General features: G+C 34.4%; 3 protein-coding genes across 3 annotated transcripts; 2 read left to right on the forward strand and 1 right to left on the reverse strand.

Moving 5' to 3' along the window:
* Positions 1-516: 516 nt before the first annotated feature.
* Positions 517-9,011, forward strand: Cog7 (conserved oligomeric Golgi complex subunit 7). The gene is made up of 17 exons (XM_013319040.1): positions 517-552; positions 627-713; positions 1,045-1,125; positions 1,677-1,850; positions 2,250-2,396; positions 2,715-2,832; positions 3,172-3,341; positions 3,716-3,817; positions 4,119-4,251; positions 4,736-4,869; positions 5,229-5,363; positions 5,832-6,015; positions 6,374-6,535; positions 7,261-7,355; positions 7,906-7,989; positions 8,499-8,592; positions 8,666-9,011. Exons 1-17 carry the CDS (start codon positions 550-552, stop codon positions 8,767-8,769), a joined length of 2,007 nt encoding a protein of 668 aa, XP_013174494.1. The 5' UTR covers positions 517-549; the 3' UTR covers positions 8,770-9,011.
* A 778-nt stretch (positions 9,012-9,789) lies between these two features.
* Positions 9,790-10,092, reverse strand: LOC106122746 (gametocyte-specific factor 1-like). The gene has a single exon (XM_013318833.1). The coding sequence runs from the start codon at positions 10,090-10,092 to the stop codon at positions 9,790-9,792; it is 303 nt and encodes a 100-aa protein (XP_013174287.1).
* A 518-nt stretch (positions 10,093-10,610) lies between these two features.
* gkt (tyrosyl-DNA phosphodiesterase glaikit) lies at positions 10,611-20,413 on the forward strand. The gene is made up of 14 exons (XM_013318834.1): positions 10,611-10,735; positions 10,868-10,966; positions 11,347-11,500; positions 11,834-12,024; positions 12,479-12,655; positions 12,953-13,055; positions 13,919-14,041; positions 14,355-14,450; positions 15,170-15,340; positions 16,504-16,672; positions 17,345-17,447; positions 17,954-18,053; positions 18,598-18,808; positions 20,062-20,413. Exons 1-14 carry the CDS (start codon positions 10,699-10,701, stop codon positions 20,185-20,187), a joined length of 1,860 nt encoding a protein of 619 aa, XP_013174288.1. The 5' UTR covers positions 10,611-10,698; the 3' UTR covers positions 20,188-20,413.
* Positions 20,414-21,070: the final 657 nt, after the last annotated feature.

Raw genomic sequence — 21,070 nt, forward strand, 5'->3', positions numbered from 1 at the left:
TTGTAATCAATATTACACACTATTTTGACTAATTGAGCTCGTATACTTAAATATGAGGGCTTCGAGGTTACAGGATAAAAATCAATACTTATTTCTATAAATAATTAAAGTGTAAATGTAAAATTGTAACTGAAATTGCTGAACAGTCGTCGATCATTGTTTGACTTTGACACGTATAATATTGTTGCCAGACGAAAAAACATTTTTACATTTGGAATAGTTTTTATCGCTTGATTTAAACCTTTGAGCAAGAAAATGGAATCTGAAAAAACTGAATTTTTGAAGCTTACTCTGAAAATTCAATGGTAAAACTTCAAAACAGAAACCTAAAGAAATACGTGCGATAATTCCTGTGTTTTTTTTTCATCTTTTATGTCTTTTTTATTTTGTATCAGTGTAAGTTACTTTAAACGAAACGAAACATCAATTGTCAAAATAATGTCACAATCACACGTCAACAAGCCGTGTTTATTTTGATTTTCAAAATTAAAATAATTACTATAATTATAAAGAACTGATATTCGTTACCACTTTTAAAGTATAAAAATTATGGTATGTGCAAGCCTTGTTCCAACAATATAAATTCGTCATGTTTTTATTTGATTGCAAAATCGTCTTTATTCCAGGACTTAAAAACGTTTGCTGACGACGACTTTGATCCTAAACAGTGGATTAATAGAGCTTGGAGTTCTAGTGGTAATCAAGAGAAAGAGGTAACATTTTGTTATAATATAAACATCAACAAGATATTTCTCTATCTCAATTTCAAAACACACTATTCTCCACTACACGTCCAGCAATTACATAGCCAGGTTAATCCGGATCTGCTTAATATACTTTTGAACATGGATAATCTAGAGTCATGGTCCAGCCTTGACAGACAACCACTATAAGTGAGAAAAATATTGCGATCTTCTGGACTCTCACATATCCAACTTCAACTTTATTCTAAGAACGAAAAAACACAATTTATGCTTAAGATTTTACTTTACTCACATTTATGAAAGATCATGTGAGAGTTTACATAGTTTAAAATATTTCCAGGACTTTGTAACCAATACAGTAACAAGATTACAACTTTATATGAAGCAGCTGAGTAACTCATTGGATGAAACAACCACACATGTAAGTTAATATTATGTTAATTATGTTTTTCTAATATAGAAACTTGTACAAAAAAAAAATAATTTCGGTTTTATAGATTACTAGCTGTCGCCCACGACTTCGTCCGCGCGGGATTATAAAATATATGTTGGCCGATTGTCAGAGCTACTCAATATGCTCACAAAATTTCATGAAAATCGGTCAAGCCATTTCAGAGGAGTATGGGAACGAAAATTATGACACGAGAATTTTATATATAAGACTAGCTCCTGCGACTCTGTCTGCGTGAAATTAAAAAAGAATTCAATAAGCTTAAGTGTTCTTCCAGACTATGTTCTACATGTGTGCCAAATTTCAGCAAGATCCATGTAGCCGTTATGGAAATACCTTCTAACAAACATCCATCTAAACATTCACATTTATAATATTAGTAAGATGTGTGCTAGTATAGTTATGTGCCATTAAAAAAATTTTGTAGTTTGTGAGTTTTAGAGTTAATTGTAGTTTATCTATTGTTTTTAGAAACAGGATGATTTTTTGTTTGATGTTTGAAGCTACATGTTTAATTCCAGATAGTAACATCAGTACCAAGGATCTTGCAAGATGCATCCACGCTGCAAGTGGAAGGTACGTTATTGCAGCAAAAGCTGTTAACCTTGGAAGACCAGGTGCAAGGTGTGGAGCGGCAGACAGGACAGTCTATTGAAAGTCTGCAGAGGATTGATAGATTGAAGAGTCGGCTTGAGGTAACAAATATGATTTGTAAATTCACAATCATCAGCTCAGGTTTGGAACCTACACTAAGTTAGGAGTCACTAGGTCATAGTTATTGCAGGCCTAGTGTGTGACTTTACACATATCTTTGATATTTCTTCACAGATATGTGCAGCATCATGATGTTTTCCTTCGCCTTAATGTACATAAGTAAATGGAAAACGCATTGGTACATGACAGGCAAAACCCAGGACCTGCTAGTTATAAGTCAAGTGTTTTAACTCCTGAGCCATCGATGTTCTGTTGTGAAATGATGTAGAGCTATCTAGAACTTTTGACTATGCCCTAGTCACCTAACTTAGGGTAGGCTCCGAACCCCACAATGGGTGCGTATAGTGAGCTGATGATGATCCAGTGAGTTTATATAATAGACAGCAGCCTCAGCTCTCCGTGAGGCAGACAAATGGGCGGCATTAGCGTCCGCATTGGAAGATATCTTGGAGACAGGTGTGCCAACTAGCGGGGACAAGTTGGCAGAGTTGGCGGAACAGGTGGCGGCAATGACTGCTAGTCTTGAGGTATGTGTAGATGGATTATGATTTTTATAGAATGGGGTCTGTCCTAGTGTGTACAATTTCGTGACCCCCTAACAAATTTGGGGGGTGGATGAAGGTAAACGAATATCAAATCTTTACATTTTTAGCAATAAAAATATAGCGGAACTAATAAAAAAAAACAATGACCACCTAATAATATACCGTTTGGGGGTTCTTAGTTGTGATTAATCATTAAAAATCTCTTACAAAGTTTTAATTTTTTTTAAAGACCCCCTAAACTTTATCAGTGACCCCATGACTATTGAGAACTATATTTATAGTCATAATGTTGTTATAAAGGTACTAAGCGATGCTCCTGACTATGAATACAAACGTGTCCAATTAGAGACATTGTATAATAGACTGGAGGCGGCTGTTAGTTCGCCGTTTATTGACGCTCTCACGCAAATGGATGCTGGTAAGTGTTGCTAGTTTTTTAATTTTTATAAGTTTAAAGACACATCTTACTTGCTAATATTATAAATGTGAATGAGATGGATGGATGTTTGTTTGAAGGTCTCTATCAGCCGTCATATCGTAATCTACCCGCTTCCTACGTGTAGCATTCGTTGCGTTATATTTGGCTCGTTCACGCCCCCTCTCTCCGGCATGTGCCTTTCGCGTGTACGCTCGAGACAAACAACACTACGTTTATGAATACATTACACTACGCTTATCCTTTTTCTCAAAATCCATACTTTCTTTGGTCTTGTAGCCATCCAAATTCAATCTCATTACTTTATATGATGGTGTATAGATCGAACTTCATCATACGTAAATGTATATCGGGCGATGCAACGCGGTCAGTCCGCGGCACGTTGTTGGAGGCGCGCTGCGGCTGCGCGTGCAGGAAGCGCATGGCGACGCGAGCACACACACACTATACGTGTGCTTGCCGCGACTGTACTTGACGATGGAGAGAGACAGGTATAACAAGAGTGAAAGAGATGGTTATATTTCTCATTATCTGTTGTTAGTTCATATAGTACATTTGGGGGTTCGAGTTTAAGTTCCTTGGCCTCAGTCAACTACTGCCTTAAGTACATATAAAAACAATACAGTGAAGTTCTTTGTGTTTTCCTTTAGTGTCAAATTGCGTAATATAGTTTGGTACATAACAGATGTTGGACCCAGATCTGTAAACTTGACTACTTAAGAGAAGACGAACTTATGGGAAGGATAAAGAAGTTTTTGCGGGTTAAAGAAGCTTGCTTATCGATTGAGTTAAATAATGCCTTTAGAAGCATTTAAAAGCTTAATTTCAAAGTAGCAGTCTGTGTATGTCGGCCTTTATCTTTCAGGTGGAATGGTTATCGTCAGTATTAAAGTCAGAGACTCCTCTAGCGGAGATAGTGAGGCTGTACACGGACTTATTGCTGTCCCTAGATCCCTCACCTACTAAGGTAAATTAAAAAATTGTATTATTTTGGAAATGCCAACTATTTTTGACCACCACTTTACAAGTTTCACAGTATTTAAATATATAAAATGAATAAGAAATTAGTGTTTTATAAAAATTAAAAAAAAAATTCAAAGATTTTTATCGTAGACCCCATATTTTTGTATATTTTAACTGCATAGCATTAACTACTTTAACTTTGGAATCTTCAAATTTCCTGCCGATCGTGAACCCGGGGTCTTGACCACTTTGGAAACCACATAAGTAATGTTCGCTCTACTTCAAACTATTTTTAATATCTTTAGGTAGTCTTGGCTAATTTTAAATTATGCCAAAACCCTGAAGAAGGTATGGCTCTTTTAGAAGACTTGAAAAGAGACATTGATGAGTTTGTGTCATGTATTAGAGCTATTATAGATGCCCCCAGAACAAATAAAGGTAAGGAAATGGGTTAAAACAACATATTGTATTTAACAGTGGTGCAGACCAGCAATAACACACAATGTCTGCCTAGCTAGTGTAATATCACGACCACACAGAAGACACAACTCAAGTGGAAGCAATTCCAACTAGTCTGATGAGTGTTCCGGAGGCTTTTTTCTTTTCCATCCATATTTTATAAGGCAACGATGGGAAGGGGAAGTCGATATGATGTAGACGACTCATATGAAGGGGACATATTCTCTCTGTGGGCCCCCTTCGTCGATTAAATGTACACATCTGCAATTATGGATGTCTATGGGTAGCGGTTACTTCGCTGTTTCGGCGAATCCAGGTGTACACTTGTTCGTTGTCCAACTAATAATATAAATTAAATAAAAATTGACGTCACGTGAAAGTGTATTGCCAAAATAATATTTTATAGCCAAAAATATATTATATCTTTCTCCTGATTTTGTATATTTATAATTCTTTCTCCTAGAAACTCTTCCTACTAATACTCTGAAAGAGTTAGGTCGTGCAGTGTACCAACCTCTCAGAGAATTGATGCCAAAGTACACAGACCTGCAAATACAATTATTTCAAGCTAATCTAAACGATCATCAATTAAAACAGGTAATTAAAACATACCACAGATTCTCAAACTTTTATCAATGAACCCCCTTACTATAACTTAAATCAATATTTTTTCTTCTATGTTGTGGAAAAACCAGAGATTCTAAAATTTTTTATCAAGAGACCCCTTATGAAAGTGGTTTTTGGTGAACCTTTTCTGTAGATTTTTGGGGGTCCTTGACAACTTTGAGAATCACTGGATTAGTATAATAAAATTCGTTGTAATACACAATACTTTAACTAATAGATTTTCTTTAAAAAAACCTAAATTATACGTTTATTTCTGTAACCAGTAGAAATATTTGTCAATTTTTATGACATTTTTCTTCAAAATTCTAGTGCTATGTTTGGTATTTTAGGATGAACTTCTAGAACATTCTAGAGCATTGCTAAGTGTGGCAGAGCGTTGTGAGGTCTGGTTGAATACAGCGTATGCTAGAGGGAAGAAGATAGCAGGCAATGCTGTACAGCCTTACTACATCCCTGCTGTTGAGGTAATAATAAAATATATCTTTGTCTGTGTCTTTTCAGAGAGAATAAAAGAGACGGCAATATCTTTTTTGGACCTTTGCATCAGTACAAACCTATAGTACTGTTTGTTTGAAATCTTATCGACTTGTTTGCACCTTTTACCGTGGTTTTCTGTGACCAAAATCTTTGTATAACACGACGTAGACATACGAGGAATTTTGGACTTACCGTGGGCTGCTGAGACCAATATCCGCATTCAAACCATATTGTTGACGATATGTTTTATACAGAGATTTTGGTCTCAAAAACTCATGGTTAGGCAAAAACATTGCTTTCTTACTCGATGTATTTCGCTATTTTGGTAGTTGGCCAACTTTTGTAATTAAAAAATAACTTTTCTATCTAAATGGTCACTAACTTAGGGTAGGCTAAGAGCTCAGTGGGCTAGTATAGTAAGCTGATGATGATCTAAAAATTAATGCCTCCCGCAGGCACTAGCATCATCAATCCTGTCGCTAATATCATCACACAGTCGACGAATAGAGACGCACTTCTTATCCTCTGTAAGTTCGGGCCAAAGCGCCGGAGTGCTCAGTGAGAGCTTTCCAGCGGCACTCGCGTTAGAAGCTGCAGCAGCTGAGCTCCTGAGGGTACTGGCTGCTGGATTGGAGGAAGGTAAGAAATGTTTTATAGGTCAGGGAGGAAGGTGAGAGATGTGTACCTAGGTCTAGCTTAAAGGCGTGAAAGTTGCTTATTTTCTGATTTCTACTGTCGTTATCATATTATCTATGTCTGGAAGTGAAAGCCTATGTATATCTTTTATAATCTCATCTATTTGCAAGAAAACATTCATCTATTTAAATTCACTATAATAAATAGCTTTTGCCCGCGAATCCAGCCGCGCGAAATTAAAAAAAATATAATTTGCAGTCATATTTCACCATTTAATAAATTAGTAAAAATTTGTAAAATTTATAAGAAGACCAGCAGCAATTATACTCATAATTCTGTACCAAGTCTTCAATACCTCCAGGTGAAGACCCAGATCATCCTCTCCTGGACCTTAAGAGTTTACTTCTGGACGGTGAGGTATCACCACCGCAGCTGACCTCAGTATCCGGACTGCAGAGAGCCAGAGAACAACTCAGGTCACTCGCCAGAGCTGTTCTGAGGAACCCAGTGGATGTACAACTTGGTATGAATTACTATGCTTGGATCGAGACAAAATTATATCTATAATAGCGTTCGCCTGTCTTGTCAGAATGGAATTTAAAAAAATACCCCGAATTTAAAAACTTCTATATATGTTAGCTACTTTCCAGTAAAAGTTCCGTTAAAATTGGACAAGCGGTGTCGGAGATAAACATTAAGACATTATTAGTAGCCTATGTGTTCATCCAGACTATGTTCTATCATCATCATCAGCTCACTACACGTCCCCACAGAGGGGCTCGGAGCCTACCCTAAGTTAAGGGTGATTAGGCCATAGTCAACCACGCTGGCCAAGTGCAGGTTGACTTCACACATATCTTTGAACTTCTCAGATATGTATGTGCAGCATCACGATGTTTTCCTTCACCGTAAGAACGTCGGAAAAATGTACATATGTAAATGGAAAATCGAAAAACAAATTGGTACATAACGGGATTCAAACCCAGGACCTGCAGATTGCAAGTCAAGTGCTTGACCACTGAGCCACCGACGCTCAACTATGTTGTATATGTATGACAAATTTCATCGAGATAGAGTAAGATATTATAAATGCGAATGTTTAGATGAATGTTTGTTTGAAGGTATTTCCAGAACGGCTTAGCGGATTTCAAGTCGCGGGTGACAGCTTGTGTTATAATATTAGTAAGATTATTAAGGTTTATTCGCTTTCTAATTTGCTACATTCTAATGTAGAAGTTTTTTTTTCAGATAAAATACCACAATTGTCAGTTTGGCACAACAATGATGCGTTGTCAACGGATTTGCCAGATTTCGCTTTATCTCCACAAGAATATATTACAGAGGTAAAATTTTATAACAACAAAGGTAGAGGAAGACCAAAGAAAGTATGTATGGATTGTGTGAAAGAGGCTTCCAGATGTATGGAAGATTACATACTATGACAGTATTCCGTAGACAAAAGGGTTGGACTAAACATTAAAACTAAAAAAAATAAAACGTAGATGTCGCAAACGACTCCGTCCGCTAGGAATTTAAAAAAAACATAGTAACCTATGTGTTCTTCCAGACTATGTTTATATGTATGACAAATTTCATCAAGATCTGGTCAGCTGTTCTGGAGATATCTTCTAACAAACATCCATCTGAACATTCGCATTTATAATACTAATAAGATAGATTTGCTAACTAGCTTTTACCCGTGAATCCGTTCGCGTGGAGTAAGTTCCCTTCAGCTATTCTGGAGATCTGATTACAATTATCCATCCAATGTAAAAAAAAAATACATCCGACCTTAGACTTAATTAATTTCAGTAGTCCCGACAACTGTGTTCCTGGTAATCGACTTTCTATTGTATTTCTTAATAATTAAATGGGTTAAAATTGATTTTTTAGATTGGCCAATATTTAATGACATTACCACAACATTTAGAAATGCATTTACCAGAGAAGCAAGCGCCATGGCAGTTCTTGTCTGAGGTAATTTTCTATTAAGTACTTAATTCTTACAGTGACCCCCAAAGTGATCAAAATTTGGGGGTCCAGGTTTATCAGCTTACTGCACCCGCCTGTCTTGGATCCTAAGTTAAGAGTCTAGTTTGTGTTTTATAAATATGCAAAGGGTGTTCAAGGATGGGAAATGTTAGGGGTCAACAAGTTAAATGTTTAGGGCAGTGGTTCCCAAACTTATTTCGTCTACTGCCCACTTTGAGAATAAATATTTTTTAGCGCCCCCATATTTTCACATATTTAAAAACCATTATAACTTCAAATTAAATTCATTATTGTGACCTATATATGTATATTAACGGAGAATTGTAAAGAAAACTTTTACTATAACCGGCAACTTGAGACCTGCAGCACACACAAGGGGACGTTATCGCACACTTTGGGAACGACTGATTTAGGGGGTTCACCCAAAATTAGTCGCAAAAGTTTGAGAATCACTGTTCTAGATGAAATTGGTAGTTATTTTTTTGTGTTTGTAGGTTTGTTCTCATACATGCGAAGTATACGCGGAGAAAATATTAAATGTAAGAAATATGGACGCTTTGGGTACTAAACGATGCCTCACTGATATTGGTAAATATAAAAAAAAAATTATATTGGATTTTTTTTTAAATCTATTTATTTGATTTATATTTTTATTTTACAGTATATTTGTCAAGTGTGGTAGAAGATTTGGGTACTAGTATTACACCAGCTCTAAAGAATTTGGAGAAATCTCTCCGAGCAGCTGCACCTGGTCAAACTGAATAATTCATCAGCTCATACTCCTCGCTGAGGGTCTCGGAGCCTAACCTTAGTTAGGCTATAGTCAAAGCTTGCCCAGTGCATGACTTCACATATATCTTCTCAGATGAAAGATAAATGTACCTGCATATTTATGGAAAAACACATTGGTACATAGTGGGATTTGAACCCTGGATATACAGATTAGAAGTCAATTGCTTAATTCCAGAGCCATCAACACTCTTGTTAGTTAGATAGTTTGGAAACTATTTTGTATATAATTTGACTGTTTGTTATTTAAAATACAAATTAAAATATTTATAAACTGTGTTTTTATTTTGGAACAATGTCTTTTGTTATTTAGTTTAAATTGAATAGCTGTTACTTTATGTTGTCTGTGCATAATAAAATAAAATTAGTATACAATGCCAGACACTAATTCTATGTCTATGGCTAATTTCATTTAGATCTGTATATTTTGTTTTATATCGTAAGGTGACAAACGAGCAAGCAGCCTCCTGAAATTGCTGAAATAGCGAAGTGACCGATGCCCATAGACATATGCAATTGTATATGCATTGCCTACCTTTATTTCACGGAGGAGAGGATGCACAGAAAGAAAATATTTTCCCTTTCCATGCATCCTCTGATCCGGAAAGTTCACTTCCCATCCTTTCCTTATAAGAAAAAGAGTGTGAAGTGGAAGAGGACTAAATTAAAAAACACGGAGTTGCTTCCACTTCACTCAAGCATCCAACCTAACTTTTGCATTTATAATGTCGTGTTTACATTATGCCAGTACAGTTAGACAGTGGTGCTCAAAATAAGCACTGGCACACAATTGGAATAAAGTAAACACTAACCTTGTTGATCTAAATGAGGCACAAGTAAGAAGGTTGTTCATTGTTCTTGTCTAGTAAAGAGAACTAATAAGAAAAACTAATCTTTTAAGAATATATAAATTTTAATTTTAACTAAATCACAATTCTTATAACATATTTTTAAACATAACTATATTCTAACTTTTAATAAAATCTTAAACAAAAGTTAATCATCCCATATTTCATGATGAGGGTCTGTTTCTGGTAAGTAATCTTTCTGTAATATAGGTTTTGGTGTGTGCAGCATTACTGTGGTCTTCCGATTAATATCTTCAGGGAAAATGGCGCTCTTTGATGGACAATTCATGACATGGTGTTTCATTTCTGGTTCCGGTAGCCTATGGGTAGCGTTATACGGGCAAATGTTAAGAGATTCTTTCTTCTCGCATTTCACAATGTGAGCTTGGATACGCGATCTTGGTACACGATGAGAGATGTCATATGGGCAGGATACGAATGGGTCGTTCATTTTATGTGCAAATATTTCTTTACAATGAAACTTAACTTGAGAAAGTGTTATAAAATACTAATGCAAGTTCAGATGTTAAGAATAATTAGATCAGTTAAATATAGAACTTTACAAGTTCAGTTTAATCCAAAGATTCGTCTATAAATACTCAAATTAAGAAATTTTTGAAATAAGTTTGCAAACATAAACAAAAGCAATGTCAATGTCAAATTGTCAAAAACAAAATATCGCCAGCTTGAGTGTTGCCAAATGACGACAAACCTTCTTGTAGATTTAACTAAAATTACGAAATAAAAAATTGTTTTTGTTTGGCAAACCTCATTCATTAACTGAAATAGAACAACATAGTTATAATAAAAGTTGTCAGTTATCATGTTACTCGTAAAATACTTTTAGAAAGTAACAAAAATTAAAATTAACCCGGAAGTTTTTAACTACTCTCATGGTAGCTTTTGGTTTAACGGCTATCATCACCACTTGTCATTGTCATTTAATTTTTGTAAACATTAATAACGATATTTATTTTATTAAGTTTTTCTTTGCCTACGTTTACAATAATTTTAATTTATTAGAATATTATAGAAGTTTAAAGTGTTATCAGATGTTATGAGTAGTTCAAATAAACGAAATGAGAATATGGAAAGTACGTGAACACTTGCGATTAAAATACTTTTGCCCTATTTTTTTTTATTGCTTTTAAAAATATACTTGAGAAAGTTCTTTTAGTAAAATAATCGTTTTACGTGAATATAAATACTTTTTTAATAATTTCCAGGCAATATTGCAGCAAAAAGAGTTAAAGCAGAATGCTCTTACGGAGAAAGATGCTACAGACTAAACCCGGCACATTTCCGGGAATTCAGTCATCCACACTGTTAGTAATAAATCTTACTAATATTATAAAAGAAAAAGATTAGATGGATGATTGTTTGTTAAAAGGTATCTCTGGAATTGCTCAATGGATCTTGATGTAATTTGGCACAGATGTAGAATAGTCTAGAAGAATACATATGCTCCTTATAAGATTTTTTAATATTCCGCACGAACCGAATTGCGGACCACAGCTAATAAGATAAAAATAACTATAAAGATTATATGAACAGTCACATTCTTTGTAGGTGTTAAAGTTTCAGTAAAAATGCTATTCATCTATCATTAAACTTTTATATAATGAATTCGAGTAAAAATATGTAGCAGCAATGTGCTAGGAGAATAAAAAAGGGAACATAAATTTAATGAACAATTTTTTTTCAGTGGAATCCATACTTGATAATTATAGTGGTGAAGGTGAATATCCAATTCCATCAACGATGCAAGCACAACGCATCTTGATATCAGATCAACTTAAAATAATAATAGAAAAGGGACTTTATACAGTGTCAAAGAATTTTATACAAGAAAGTACAAGGTAAGTTCCTTTCACATTTGCTGGCCGTTGGTTGTAAATTAAAGAGTAAAAATATAAATTTTGAGTTTGGAATTTAAAAATTACAGAATCATACCTAAAATTATATTAGTATTTTATTATTTTTAATTGTTTTTGTGTACTCTGTTTGTGTGATTTATTTTCTAAAGCAGAAATTTTTTGTTTTTTTTTTTGTAATGCTTTTTTGTTTTTTTTTGTAATGTCAGTAACACAAAGACATAGAAATATAAAGAGGTAAAGGCGCAAAAATATGTTTTGTATGCATGAAGTTTGCCTTATTAAAGATAAAAATTAAAAAAAATATTTTCTTTACAGTACACAAACTAAAGAAAAGGATTTAAATAAAGATAAACAACAGAGTCATAGTACTACAAATGTAAATATGTTAAGTGTTGCCAGTGATAAAAATAAATTAAATAAAAATAAAGAAAATGAATCAGAAAAAGACACAGCAATTGAAAAGAGAGAGAAAAATAAATCACCAGTAAATCAAACAATTATAAAAGGTATGTTTTTTTTAAGTTTAAATATAAAAACATCAATGTATTTACAGTTAGGTAGAAAATCCGACACAGTGCCGGTGTATCGCAACACTAGCCTTACTAAAATGTCAACGTTTATGTCCCCTCACTAATCATTCTGACACTTGACTTTGTAATAAAAGCCATTCTCGCTAAATGATTCTAACTAATAATGTCTAAAATTTGTCGAAACTAGCTGTCGCCTGCATCTCTGTCCGCACTGAATTATAAACATAATTAGTAGCCTATGCGTTCTTCCAGACTATGTTCTATATGTATGACAGATTTCATTAAGATCTGTTTAGCTGTTTTGGAGATACCTTCAAACAAACATCCATCCATCCATTTGCCATAATATTAGTAAGATATAGTCAACAGTTGAAAAGTGTAACCAATATCTGATTTTAATTGATTTAAAGCCTTATATACTGTATTTTAGGTGAATATAAACCTATAATAGAGCCTACACGTCGTCCTGAACAGTTTTTGAAAGTGGTGATACCACCGGGTGGCATGGCAGCGAAGCATGCTGCTAGCGCCCCATACCATATCTTTTATACAACTATAACTGATTCCAAAGAGACACACAGACAGACAAATTCTATTACATTTCTAGGTAAGATTACCAGAAAACAATATCGACTAGACAAAATTAGGATTTTTTCATTTTTTTAAATACTTACTAATTTTTTTTTCAATACTGCAATCACTAAAGGACAGTTATTTTCTATGTTTCTTTTTTAAATATGTGTGCTTTATCAGTATTAAAAAATGTAAAATTAAAAAAAAAAATCAAAGTTTCTAGCAAATATATTGTACATTAGTATGTTTAGTGTCAAAATTTTTTCACAAAAAAATTTTAGTTTTGTTTTAGAAAATTTTCTTAAAAAAAAATACCGAATATTTCTTGCAGAAATATTAGATCGAAGTTTGGGTGAATTGAAATGTTCTTTACAAATAAATTTCATGGTAGAACCTGGATGGTTACTCGCTCAGTATTATTTTGCTGGGTACAGGTGAGATATTAAACTGATATATAAACACGGCTAAACACTGACGTATATACGTCCGGTGGCACCGACTAGTTTCAAGCACATCGCAGACCCTTCATCAGGATGAGTGGTACTGGTATTATTACGCGGACGTGGCCCTCAGCTCACTGCGCGCTTGCGCTCTTAGGGCACGTCTTGAGGGGGCGGGGGGCGCGGGGTGCGCCGGCGTCGTCGACGATGTTGATACTAAAGCGTCGGTGGTGTTGTTGTTGAAGTTAATATTGATTAGACAATGTAGATGACTACTTTTTTTAGGAAAAAAAATCACAAAAGATGAGAGGATGCATGGAAAGGGAAAATATTTTTTCTTGCTGCGCATCCTCTCTCCTGTCGATTAAAGGTAGGCAACGCATATGCAATTGCGTATGTCTATGGGCAACGGTCACTTCGCTATTTCAGCGATTTCAGGTGGCTCACTCGTTTGCCATCTTATTATTTAAAAAAAAAACAAAAAAAATTGATTTTTTTTTGCTACAATTACGTGTTAATAAGTTACGTGCAAATAGTTTAGTGTAATTCAAAAGAGATTCTATTACTGAAAATCCTCGCAAAAGTAATTTTATATCTGTTTTTTTAAACACATGGACAGGGATGACATATTATACTTAACTATGAAATTTATAAACTAGCATACAACCCTCAAATTATAATAAATACTGTTCCCCGCAACTCTGTCCGTTCTTCCAGACTATGTTCTATATGTATGACAAATTTCGTCGAGATCCGTTCAGTCCTTCCAGAGATATCTTCAAACATCCATCTAAACATTCGCATTTATAATATTAGTAGTATTCTTATTCTATGTTAAATTTATGACATATGTTTAGTGGTAAAAAGTTAACAATACTCTATGGCGACGACTGCGCAGATATGAAGTCACTAAACAAGAAAAAACCGAATGTAGACGCACATTATGTGTCTATGGCCACACCGTTTGGAAAACATCACACGTGAGATATTTTAAACACAATTTTTTAACAAAAAAAATAAAAAAATCTTTATGACACTCCAAGGAATACAAATTTAGGTTACAAGTAAAAACTTTCCTCTTACTAATCGTGTAAAAAGTCAAAAGTAGTCTATGGTTGGTTTTTCACTTTTTGACAGCTCCGTTCCGTGTTCCTTTATACGCATTTTTTTTTATATATTTAAGATTATTTATAAAGGCAATGCTTTGAAAATTACTAAAAAATTAGCGATTTTTGATATCACAAAGTTTTAATATAAGCAACAAAAATAAAAACTTTATGTATTTCTTTTAAGGAAAATGATGTTATTATGTTATGAAGACGGTTCTCTAAGAGTTGTCGTGTCTACTGCTAATTTATATATTGACGATTGGGAAAATAGGACTCAGGGGTAAGATTATTTTGTTTATATTTATCTATTTTACATCATTGTAATTACATATACAACTAGCTGTCCCTTGCTATTCTATCCGCGTAAAATAAAAAAAAAACTTAATTATTAGTCTATATGTTCTTCCAGACTATGTTCTATATGTATGACAAATTTCATCAAGATCTGTTCAGTCGTTCTGGAGATATCTTCTAACATACATCTAAACATTCGCATTTATAATATTATTATGAATCTATGCTATCTTTATCCCGTGACTTTATATCTTCTTACAACTAAAGCTACTTATTGAAATTATAATATATTTTGTATCCATTATATTGATTTGCGTCGGTGGTTTAGGTGTCAAGCACTTGACTTGCAATCTACAGGTCCTGGGTTCGAATCCCGTCATGTACCAATGTGTTTTTCCATTTCCGATTTACATATGTACATTTATCCGACGTTATGATGAAGGAAAATGGTGATGCACATATCTGAGAAGTTCAAAGATATGTGTGAAGTCACTGCACTGGGCCAGCGTGGTTGACTATGGCCTAATCACCCTTAACTTAGGGTAGGCTCCGAGCCCCTTCGATGGGGATGTATAGTGAGCTGATGATGATGATGATTTCAATAGAATCTTTGAATTGTTGAAAGAATTTTGACAAAAAAAAATTGTAACAGCTTCTTATAGAGACAGAAAATAAAACTTTAACCATAGATTATATTATTTCAAGGCTATGGTTCAGTCCACAATGTCCCCCGCTTTCGGCAGAGTCTATGCCCCACGATGAGGAGTCCCCTACCCTGTTCAAGAGGTCTTTACTAAGATATTTACATCACTATCAAATGCCACAACTCAGTTATTACGTAGATTGGGTGAAAAGATGTGACTTTAGTCATATTAAGTAAGTATTTTTCCATTTTCATCTCTATGTTAGGGAACATACTCATACTACGTGACCCGTTTAGGGGGAAGGGGAGTCATTAGAATACTACGCTCAGTCACAGGAGCGGGGGGGGGCTCAGATTGTAGTCATATAGTCGTTACTTGTTTTTTTTTCATAATACATAATTCAATAGTAATTTAAGTATGCATGCAATCTTATGCTATAAAGAAGAGTATGAGCCAATTTTTTTTTGCAATTTTTGCCTGTGAAATGATTAAAAATCATAATTATGAATTACTACGTAAAAACTAAAGTGGGGAGGGTCTTGGCATGTACTACGAGTGGTCACCGAGGGGAGAGAGGGGTCGAAAAAACTAAAAAAATAGGTCACGTAGTATGGGTATGTTCCTTTATTTTGTTACAAGCTTTTATTTGGTTTTCTTCCAATGTTTGTCATCAAGTTTTGCAAATTAATCCACTTCTCGATTACTAATTGTGTTGAAATTTCACATACATATGTAAATTATGTGACAATGTAATATGATGACATGGTGTTGATCTGATGATGGAAATGGAAGGTGGTCTAGGAAGTACGCAATGAAACTACATAACTTTATCGAGTTTGGATTCGTTTGAATCGTCTTGAACTCATCTTGATGTTTGAACACTTAGCTCTAATTAAAAAGAACATAATAAAATCTTGTATTTACAAACTTAATTATTCCATCCTTATCTTATAAGGATGGGAAGGGGAACTTAATTTGATGGAATAGGGTACTCACAGGAAGGGAAGATATCTTTCTGTGCGTCTCCTCCGTATTAAAAGTAGGCAACGCATCTGCATCACAGATGTCTATGTTAAGCAGTCGCTTTTCAAACTTAAATATTTTGTTTTTCTAACTATATCCATAGGTCGCTGGTTCATATCCGGCTCGAAGGACCATATGTTGAGCGAGTAGACAGTATGATGATGTTATGAAAGACTGGTTGTGGCGGATGATTGTAATGCAAAATGATTATGAAAGCAAATATGATTTGATATGGATGTCGTGGCGCAACTGGTAGATGCAGAGATGAAGGGCGCGCGGGGCGGAGGGTGGGGTCTGTAAGGTTGTCCTCCGCACTGCTGCCCCGCCGTCGGTGCAGTAGTACCAAACACTAACATTAATCCATTTCCTTAGCGTATTCTTAGTGGCATCAGTTCCTGGTTCCCATTTCGATACAGAATGGGGTATGACTCGTACTGGTGCGTTACTCCGACAGCATTGTTGTGTACCGCCTGCAGAGAATACGAAGTGGCCATTAATAGCACAAGCCAGTAGTTTAGGGTCATATGGGAAAGAACCAAAGGTATGTACTTTTAGATATAGAATCATTTGTCGCGAATGGCTTTAGTTACAAAGTCAAGTGTCAGAATGATTAGTGAGGGGACATAAACTTTGATATCTTAGTAAAGGTAGTGTTGCGATACACCGGCACTGTGCCGGATTTTCTTCCTAACAGTAGTTTGATATTTACTAAATAAACAAGAAAAATAATTTAACTGTTTAAAAGATTGTGTCCAAAGTTTCTTATGGCATAAGATGAAAATACTCTTTTTTTAGCTACTTAAATTCGCTAAAATAGCGAAATGTAGTATTATGTAACAAGTTTAATGTATTTGTCTACCTTTAAGAGACAGAGGAATGTACAGGAAGAATATTCGCCTTGTACGTCCCTTCCCCTGTCAAATTCAGATCTGGATAAACGCGAATCTCTGGTTAGGGAGAAACCTTTAAAAGAAAAATATCCCAACTTACAGTTTACTTAAGAGTATTCCGCCTTATATGTCCCCTCCCCTGCCAAACTCAATGTTATTCTATAACTTAAGCTTGGAACATGGATAAGCCTCCTAAGAAACCTCTATAACTGAGAAACTTGGATTATAAAGGAATCTTTATAACAGAGAAAAATATCCCTAAAATCCTCGCATATTTAATTAGACTGTATTTAATATTATGTTAATTTATGTGATTCAACTAGTTATGGCTGACGGGAGATTTCCTGCATCACTTTACGAAGATAAAAGACCAGCCACAAATGCTGAGTACGCCTGCAGAACTGAAGCTCATATATCCTTCGTTAGGTAAGTTGCTAAAAGTACAGTCTAAGATTTTGTCAGTGGTCCTGGTACAACTATGGTCTACTGGTAGGAAATAACCTTAATGGTTCATAAGTTGAAGAAATGGTTCAGAAGTAGAGAAACCAGCAAGAATTTGATAGGGTTTTCTACTATAAAAGATTTTAAATGTCTGATCTTATGTATTAGTACATTTGCCTTTGTACAGTTTCATATTTTATTGAATTCACATAAAAAACTACAAGTAAAATAAAAATGTAACTAAAGAAAGAAAGAAGAAAGAAAGAAAAGTTTTTATTATGTTATAGGTAATACAGATTAGACCAAGAAACAATAACTAACATAATAAAATTGCACATAACTAAGAAATTAAATTAGACTTAAGTTACCATTTATCGTTAATTTGGATACAAATCTTCTGATGTATTAAGTATTTGAAAGTTTTATTAATCTATTTAGTAAGATATGGTTTTTTCTACGGTTTAGTCTATGTCTTATACTATTGTCATTAGAGAATGTAAAGCAGTCTCATGACGACTTACTTGGAGGTGGCTGCCTTCCATACGCCGCTGAAGTTCACTCAAAGCAACCCTGGCTAAATAACTTCTTATAGTGAGTTATCAATTTTATATATCGTTCTTTATCACCTAATATAAGTCACGGGCTTAAGCCAGCCATGAGTCACTCCAGGTCTTAATCCAGCCCTCATTTTCTTAAATGTGAAAGAAGAAGTTAACAGTGGTAGAGCGAGCTTTAACATGTTCGCACGAATTGTCCCGGCTCGTCCGGTGATATACCACGACCATACAGAAGACACGCGTACAGTCTGATGAGTGTGCGTCCCGGAGGTCTAATTTAGTCCTCTTTCCCTTTCCTAACTTTTTCTTATAAGGAAAGGATAGGAAGTGAAGTGGACTTTCCTGATGAGATGATGCATGGAAAGGGAAGATTTTCTTTCTGTGCATCCTCTCCTCAGTCGATTAAAGGTAGGCAACGCATATGCAATTGCGTATGTCTATGGGCAACGGTCACTTTGCTATTTCAGCTATTTCAGGTGACCGCTCACTCGTTTGCCACCTTATGATATAAAAAAAACACCGCGAATGGCTCTGACTGTACAAATATATGTTTTCGTGATAGCTTTAATTATTTTCAGTCAATGGCAAGCTAAATCTAATTATCGTAATAAAGCAATGCCGCATATAAAATCTTACACTCGTGTGTCACCGGACAACAAAATGGCGGCTTACTTTCTACTGACGTCAGCGAATGTCAGTAAAGCCGCATGGGGTACGCTGAATAAAGGCAATCGTGCGTTGAGGATCATGAGTTATGAAGCGGGAGTTTTATTTCTGCCAAAGTTTATCGTAAGTAGAACTAACTATCAAGCAATGATCTAAAAAAAAACTAATTTAGAGTATGCGTAATTCCAAACTGTAATATCTATGGCTATGTGTCAAATTTCATCTATAGTGTGTCGTATTTAAGATAGATAAGTTAGACAAGTGACTTGTGTATAAAATATCTAATTAATTTTGTATGAGAATTAATGTTGTACTTAATGTACGGTTGTCATAGTAACGAACTATCGAGAATATCTCTTCTGTTATAAAATTAATCCAACAAATGAGTAATGTGATTTAGTTATTTTATACATTTTTGAATTTATTATAATTATTTAACTATTTATCGCACAATTAATTTTAAAAAAAATCTTTTTGTTCGTCAACTCAGCAATTTTTGGTTTAATGTCTTATTTCTTTATATAGTTATGAAGGATAAAGTAGGAATAGAAAGAAACAATTTTATATATATTATAATTTAAAAACAATACCTCGTAATTTTCGATTGCAAGTTCTATGAGAACAGACATCGAAAATCGTTTTCACTCAACCCATATCTAGAAATGTCAAACTAATCTGTCTTAAATAGACACACTATACGCGTTATTCCAAACAGTAATCTACGTCTATGTGTCAAATTTCATCTAGATCTGTTCAGTCTTTCTGTATTAAGATATTAATAAACATACATCCATGCAAACTTTCATATTTATATGTATACTAGCGGACCCGACAGTCGTTGTCCTGTCTAAACGTCTTTAATTTGAATAAATTAATATGAAGTTAATATTTGATGAAAATTGTGAATCTAAACCATTCCCAGATCCCCTTGAACACACACAAAAAATTTCATCAAAATCGCTCCAGTCGTTTGAGATAAGTTCAGTGACATACACACTCACAGAAGTATTATATATATAAAGATAATTTGCGCACTTGCATATATACAACATTCCAAAAACCATAGATTATAAATATTTATTTTTTTGTAATTATTTTCCTTTATTATATTATAAAATAACAAGATTAATGGTTAATAAGATTTAGGTTATGTTCACAAATCAATATGGCGTCTTTTATCTGTCATTAACGAATTTAAAAGTTCGTACAAAACTCAACTAATTTTGACTATAAAATTAATTCTCTAAACAGTTTCTAAACTGACTAATTTTGAACAGAAATTTAGCTGTCAAATTTCACTATGTAATTTGAAGTTAACAGTATTTATAGTCGACATCAAAAAGGAGGTTATCAATTCGTCTGTATATTTTTTCCAGATAAATCAAGATTTATTTCCAATAGACAGGAACGCAACAAACAGACTAATTCTGCCTTACGATATTCCTCCCATTAAATACACGAGTGACATGTCACCATGGGTCTCTGATTACTTGTCAAAATAAATGATTTCTTTTGTTGTATGTTTTATTATACTGACCTTTACCTACGATTAAAAGACTTTGCTATAAACGGAAAGTAATTTGACATAGAAAGATTAACAAAGAGTTTTATTTTACGCATCCACAAGAAGGGAATGGAGATTAAAATTAGGCTTAAGGGCTCGGGCGCTAAGGGACGCATATCTTAATAGAATCATAGGATAGTTAATGTGACCGTTTATTTTTTAACTCTAAATGGGACATTGGGATATTTAGAGTAATAAAACTTTAAATTATTCAAACTTTTGTTAGACATTATAATAAACTGATATAAAAACGGCTAAACACTTACGTAAATTCGTCCGGTGGCACTGTCCAGTGAGCTGAGGGCCGCGTCCGCGAAATAATACCAGTACCACTCATCCTGATGAAGGGCCCCCGATGGGCTCGAATCTAGTCGGTGTCACCGGACGAATATACGTCAGTGTTTAGCCGTTTTTATATCAGTTTAATAAAAAATTATAAATATATATAGCCGAAAAGTTTAACTATATTTATCAGAGAAACAACTTTGCTTTAACCTGGGTATGAATAATATCTAGTGCTGATTGTAAAAATAACCTGTGAACACGGTTTTTTTTATATTAACAACGTGGTCTGAACTAAAATTTGAGCTGGGTTCTCTCGCCTTCACACATCGTTTAAATTTTCTCACAGTTTGAATTGAACGTCCCAGCATTCTTTTCGGGGACACTTGTGTAAGATGCGTCAATAAAACACTGCGGTCGGATGCCAACTGATTTATTACTTTCCAATAACTACCTTCATTATACTACACATCTCTCCCCTAATTAATAACATTTTGATAACATTTAAACTAAATTAGCTTTTCACTTAATATATATAA

This window comes from Papilio xuthus, unplaced genomic scaffold (genome assembly GCF_000836235.2).
Source record: "Papilio xuthus unplaced genomic scaffold, Pxut_1.1 DF826776.1, whole genome shotgun sequence".
In the NCBI taxonomy this organism is placed as follows: Eukaryota; Metazoa; Arthropoda; class Insecta; order Lepidoptera; family Papilionidae; genus Papilio; species Papilio xuthus.

Bases quoted from the DNA above. Each gene is read 5' to 3' on its own strand.
- Cog7 (XM_013319040.1), top strand. The intron at 1,851-2,249 runs GTAACAAATATG...TTTATATAATAG, and splicing joins GATTGAAGAGTCGGCTTGAG to ACAGCAGCCTCAGCTCTCCG. The intron at 6,536-7,260 runs GTATGAATTACT...TTTTTTTTTCAG, and splicing joins CCCAGTGGATGTACAACTTG to ATAAAATACCACAATTGTCA.
- LOC106122746 (XM_013318833.1), bottom strand. From the start codon at position 10,092: ATGAACGACCCATTCGTATCCTGCCCATATGACATCTCTCATCGTGTA.
- gkt (XM_013318834.1), top strand. From the start codon at position 10,699: ATGAGTAGTTCAAATAAACGAAATGAGAATATGGAAA. The intron at 11,501-11,833 runs GTAAGTTCCTTT...TTTTCTTTACAG, and splicing joins TTTATACAAGAAAGTACAAG to TACACAAACTAAAGAAAAGG. The intron at 16,673-17,344 runs GTATGTACTTTT...TGATTCAACTAG, and splicing joins CATATGGGAAAGAACCAAAG to TTATGGCTGACGGGAGATTT.